Source organism: Labrus mixtus, unplaced genomic scaffold (assembly GCF_963584025.1).
Source record: "Labrus mixtus unplaced genomic scaffold, fLabMix1.1 SCAFFOLD_79, whole genome shotgun sequence".
NCBI lineage: Eukaryota > Metazoa > Chordata > Actinopteri > Labriformes > Labridae > Labrus > Labrus mixtus.
This window is the reverse complement of record NW_026870215.1, coordinates 16,281-22,500: the sequence shown is the minus strand read 5'-3', so window position 1 is coordinate 22,500 and position 6,220 is coordinate 16,281. Positions and strand designations below refer to the sequence as shown.

Genomic DNA, 6,220 nt, shown 5'->3' with positions numbered 1-6,220 from the left:
GTAGATCTGTGAGGTCACAGTTCAGGGTGTAGATCTGTGAGGTCAGAGTTCAGTGTGTAGATCTGTGAGGTCACAGTTCAGTGTGTAGATCTGTGAGGTCAGAGTTCAGTGTGTAGATCTGTGAGGTCACAGTTCAGGGTGTAGATCTGTGAGGTCACAGTTCAGTGTGTAGATCTGTGAGGTCAGAGTTCAGTGTGTAGATCTGTGAGGTCACAGTTCAGGGTGTAGATCTGTGAGGTCACAGTTCAGGGTGTAGATCTGTGAGGTCACAGTTCAGTGTCCCGTCCCGGCTCAGGTTAGTTCTTATCATGTGAATCGTGAAACTTGTTCTCCTGCAGACTCTCACCTGAGTGGCTCCTCCTCTTCTTCTTCTTCTTCTTCTTCTTCTTGAGTTTGACTCTCAGGAAGTTCTTCCTCTCCTTCCTGTCCAGCTCCCTCCCTCCTTCCTTCTTCACTTCTCCTTAAAGATGGGAAGAATCCAGGATTAAACAAAGATGTGAATATCTACATATTTCCCTTCCTGCTTCTCATGTTGTGTGTGAAACTCTAACGCAGTAATAAACCTGCCAAATGACATCTGTGACCCCGCCCACTGGAGTCAGGAGACAAAGTGACCCCGCCCACTCCATAAAGAGAGAGAGGCAAGTGGAGCGTTAACTCGTATGGAACATCTTGTGAAAATATACAAAGCTGTGCGAGCATTGTGATTCAACATCCAAACCTTTAGTTTGAAACCTTTAACTGACTCCTTTGTCCCCCCCACCAACAGGACCCCCCCCACCAACAGGACTTGTTTGTGAAGGAGGTTTCAGTCCTGTTTCATCAGCTGATGTGGAGAAACTGGACTCCTGCAGCTCACTGAACAGCAGTCTGACTCAGAACTCAATCCACTGCCTTCAAACTGTCCACGTCTCAGAAACGTGCTTACATCAGCAGAACTTCAGCGTTTCAGTGACCTTCACTGGCTGATGTTTTTAGGATTGATTTTGAATGAACCAGGACACAGTCTGAGATCCTCAAGGTCCAGGCTGAAGACTAAAGGGGGTCAGGTCTTTACTGTCCCCAGAGGAGATCAGACCTGTTTTTTCTGTATCCACACATTAGTTTGTGTGTTTGTGTTTCCTACCTGTTTCCATGGTGCTGTGCTCCCTGTCGTCATGGTGACTGTCCTGGTCCTCATTCCTGCCCTCTGACATCACGTCGCCCCCTTTGAAAGATGACCTCCTCCTCCTGAAACAACAGACACAGTTGTTTTCAAACACAATCCCTCTCTTATCGAGCGTCTGACTCTGGGATTCAAACCGTGGCCCTGACCTGGCTGGCTCTGGCTCGCCGTCCGGCTCGTCCAGCTGCTGGTCAGAGTGGTAGTACTTGATGTGGTAGTGCAGCAGACTGGCCTTCCTGAAGGACTTGGTGCAGCCGGCCGCAGGACACTTGAAGGGGTTGTGGTCGAGCTCGATGGAGAGGATGGGAGGAGGCTGGTTCTTAATCACCCGATACACTGAGAGGAGATCAGAGCGCAGGTTATTTCTGTTTCCTCTTTCAGGACAAATCCTTCTGATGAAGAACGTAGTTCATAGTGAAGTTTAGAGTCTTTCAGGATGATGGTGAGCAGACAGAGGGTCGGGTGCAGGATTCTGTTTCTCTCTAGTTCTCCTTTTCACCAGTTTCATTGAACACAACATTTCTCCAAACTCTTCTGATGAAGAGAACAGACCAAGAGGTTCATATTCATTTCTTTTTTAGAAGGACAGAATACAAAATGTTTTCTCTGCTGACGAGTTCAGAAATGTGTATTTGATGGATGAGGTCCACTTTAAGTTTCCATGTGTTTGTCATGTTGCTGCTGTGTTGAAACAGAGAGACAGACTTCCCTTCATGTAGAGACGCTGCTGTTCAGTCAAAGTGCTCTCTCTCTTATTGAGAAGAAGAAGAAGAAGAAGAGGAGGTTGTGTTTCTTACGTGGTTCTCTGCTGAACTTGTGAGTTGTGGGCAGGTGAGCCTGACGCTCCATCAGGACATCTGATATACGAGAGAACACAAAGTGAAGGAGCATCACGATGCTCACTAAACATGTCTCAGGTCTGTTTCTCTACGGGATGACAAACGAGGGCTGCACCATTTCAAACTAATAGAACAGTCACCTTTCTGCTTCACTAATGATGCATCTGATGTTTACCTTTTTCCAGGTAGGCGGGGTTAGGAGGAGCTGAGTGGGAGGAGTCAGCTGTGATTGGCTCGTTGCCACCTGAGAGAGGAGCAGGGAACAATCAAAGCTTCAAACATCAACCAGCTTTAGGGGCGGTTAATTTACCCACAATGCATTTCAACACTTGTACAGAAGGGCGTGTAGCTTACTGTCATCTGTTTTCTTCTTTGCTGTTGGATGTGAGGATGAAGGTTCTGCCTTCCTCTTCTCCTCCTCAGCTCCTTCCTTCTCCTCTGATGTCTCCTCCTTCCTCCCCTCCTTCCTCTCCTCCTCCTCCTCCTCCTCACTCCCTCGACCATCCTCCTCCTCACCGCTCTCCCCTTCCTCCCATCCCTCGCTTCCCACTGCGCTCTTCTCAGATCGGGACTTCTGCTCGGTCACACAAACACAAAGTGAGGATGAGGAAATCACTGAAGACAAACAGACGACAGCCAATAGGAATGAAGCTTTTCTTACTTCCTGGAAAGGTTTCACCTTGGTAGGCTTCACAGTCCGAACCACGCCGTCATAGAAACGCACTGTGTAGGAGTCTGACACACACACACACACACACACACACACACAGACACACAGACAGACAGACAGACAGACAGACAGACAGACACACACACACACAGACAGACAGACAGACAGACAGACAGACACACACACACACACACACACACACACTCACAGACAGACAGACAGATAGACAGACAGACACACACAGACACACACACACACACACACACACAGACAGACAGACAGACAGACAGACAGACACACACACACACACACACAGACACACACACACACACACACACACACACACACACACACACACACAGACAGACACACACACACACACACACACACACTCTCTCACACACACACACACACACACACACACACACACACAGGTTTAGGACAGAGAAACTGAGCTGTGCCACAGTACTGACTACATGTACCATGATGCATTACGAGCAGTAGACACAGGTTGAGTCTGTCCCTCCTATCCTCTTCACTTTAACCCTCAATCAGACTCACCATCTCTGTTGACCCTCAGGATTTTGGCGGGGTAGAAACGACAGTCGGTCCAACAGGCCAGAACTTTAGTCCCTGAGAGGAACCTCTGAGAGAGAAAGAGATCAGAGAAGAATGTAGTTCACACAGAGGTTATCAGAGGACACACTGACTGTCTCACACACACACACACACACAGACACACACAGACACACACACACACAGACACACAGACACACACACAGACACACACACACAGACACAGACAGACACACACACACACACACACACACAGACACACACAGACACACAGACACACACACAGACACACACACACAGACACACAGACACACACACAGACACACACACACACACACACACACAGACACACACACAGACACACACACACACACACACAAACACACACACACACACACACACACACACACACACACAGACACAGACACACACACACAGACACACACACACACACACACACACACACACACAGACACACACACACACACACAGACACACACACACACACACACACACACACACACACACACACACACACACACACACTCACTCACTCACTCACTCACTCGTACCGGCTGTGAACAGGGAGGGTTCAGGCCCTGCCTCCTCAGGCTCACTCGCTCCAGAGGACGCAGGTACGGGGACGTCCACTGGAACCATTCATTGTGTCTCCGGCTCCACTGGCGGTAGTGGACCAAGACTTGCTCTGTGTCGTAGTCAATCTTCTCGATGGTGGCCGGGTACCTTACAGGACGACATGATTCAAAAGTCATCAACGCTGAAGTGAGCACAGGTTAAAAAATACTAAAAAAGCCACTGTGTGTGTGTGTGTGTGGTCCTGACCAGTTCTTGTGGCGGTCTCGGGCTTCCAGCTGAGCTCCGACCTCGAAGGTGATCCCTGATCTGTCTGGAGGAGTTTTCATCTGACAAAAGAAAATAAAAACCTCTTCTGTGAATCGCTCGTTAGGTGAAGTACATGTCAACAAACAAACATGTTAGGTGAAGTACATGTCAACAAACAAACATGTTAGGTGAAGTACATGTCAACAAACAAACATGTTAGGTGAAGTACATGGCAATAAACAAACATGGAGTAGTGACTTTAATCACATTCTTTAGCGATGTGTAGATGTCTGAACGGGGTCGATATCGGCGATGTATTGAAACAGAAGTAAAACGATGTTTTCAGGGTTTCACGTTATCTTTCAGTGAATTGATTGATATATTTTTTGTGATAAAAGACTTTGACTCGTGATGAAAGAGGAGCTGTGGTGTGAACAACATGTAGAGGAACTCTGAGAGGAAACACCTCACATTAAAGGATGATTTTAACCTTCTCTAACTTTAATATCTTTTATTAAAACTTTAAATATTTTTAAATGTGTCATTTTAAAATAGTTTCACTTAATAGATGTGGTTTCATTTATGTTTGTGTTAAACAGACAAATATTCACCATGAGGTCTGATTTAAAGTTAGATAACAATATAGCCACCGCACGTTACGTGATGACATCATACGTACATGACGTCGCTAAAGATAACGGTTACAGCCAAACTTTTTCACTTTAGTTTCTTTAAAATGTTTAAATCTAAGGTTCTCTTAATAACAAGGTGTTTAATGTCGAAACGTAAAAACTCGGCCGTTTTGATAAATCAATGAAAATAACTCTTCTAAGTCTTATCTGTCAAAGAAGCTGATTGGCTAACGAACTGGTAAGGATGTCTATATGGAGTTTTCATTGGGCCTCTCTGCTGTCAGTAGAAAAGAGCCCCGCCTCCGGGGGCCGATCGGAGATGTGACAGATGCTAAAGATGCTAAAGTTAGCTGTGTTAGCTCAAAGAGCGCCGAGCAGTGAGCTCTCTCTGGTCCTAAAACGCTCCCAAAGTTAACGACCGTTTCCTACATCCGGGTTGTTAGAGAGGCGCGCGAGTGTTTAAAGTTTATTCATTGAGCTTTTCTTGTTAAACACAGTTGAATCTTCTCTCCATTGACTTTCCATAGATAAGCTAACGATGCTAACGGTTAGCTTGTGCTGAGGTGAACTAGCTCAGTGACAGCTGAACACGGAAACCTTTAAAAAAACCTCCGTGCTGTTTACAGTGAATATTCACACTAAAAGGAGAATATATTCACACTAAAAGGAGAATATATTCACACTAAAAGGAGAATAAAAGTAGCAGAAAAAGCTTGATTACCTCTCGCGCTACTTGTGCACTGCACTCTTTAGTGCTGGGATGGTCACAGTGCGCATGCGCGAGTGGATCTGTCCAGCTGGTTTGTGTTTATCTGCCTGTCTATTGGAGGATCGTGTTTTGGGTTTCCATGTTTACCTCTTTGTTCAGTTGGTGATGTCTGTAGAGAATCTACTGGTTTAAACTCTGACTGAATAATTAATGATGTGAGACTCATCACTGGAGGATTATATATATATATATATATATGTATATATATATATATAATATAATATATATATATATTATATATATGAGTATATATAATATATATAATATATATATAATATATATATATGAGTATATATACTCATATATAATATATATATATAAAATATATATTATATATATATTATATATATGAGTATATATAATATATATATAATATATATATTATATGAGTATATATATATTATATATATGAGTATATATATTTGATTATATATTATATATATATATATAATATATATTATATATTTGCTTTAATATGAGTGATGAGTCTCACATCATTAATTATTTAATTATTTAATTAAATCCCCGGTTTTTTAATCCGGGTCTGGTCCGGTTATTTAATTATTTAATTATTATTAATATATATATAATATATATATTATATATGCATTATATATATATTATATGTATATATTATATATATAATATATATATATATATTCAAAGTGAAAAGACAGAATGCAGAAAAAATAAAAATCATTCATCAAACCGTTAAGAGAGAAGATG

At 43.2% G+C, this 6,220-nt stretch overlaps 1 protein-coding gene across 1 annotated transcript in view; it reads right to left on the bottom strand.

The window, feature by feature from the left end:
• LOC132967029 (PHD finger protein 20-like) overlaps positions 1 to 5,503 on the bottom strand; it is a 14,810-nt gene extending 9,307 nt beyond the window's left edge. The window contains exons 1-11 of the mRNA XM_061033947.1: positions 5,447 to 5,503; positions 4,094 to 4,173; positions 3,823 to 3,994; positions 3,236 to 3,320; positions 2,666 to 2,739; positions 2,359 to 2,578; positions 2,180 to 2,248; positions 1,963 to 2,022; positions 1,315 to 1,501; positions 1,127 to 1,230; positions 347 to 460 (exon numbers count right to left, since the gene is read on the bottom strand). Of these exons, the coding sequence (XP_060889930.1) occupies positions 347 to 460; positions 1,127 to 1,230; positions 1,315 to 1,501; positions 1,963 to 2,022; positions 2,180 to 2,248; positions 2,359 to 2,578; positions 2,666 to 2,739; positions 3,236 to 3,320; positions 3,823 to 3,994; positions 4,094 to 4,173 (1,165 nt within the window). The 5' untranslated portion in view covers positions 5,447 to 5,503. The remainder of the gene's footprint in view (positions 1 to 346; positions 461 to 1,126; positions 1,231 to 1,314; positions 1,502 to 1,962; positions 2,023 to 2,179; positions 2,249 to 2,358; positions 2,579 to 2,665; positions 2,740 to 3,235; positions 3,321 to 3,822; positions 3,995 to 4,093; positions 4,174 to 5,446) is intronic.
• Between the last annotated feature and the right edge of the window lie 717 nt (positions 5,504 to 6,220).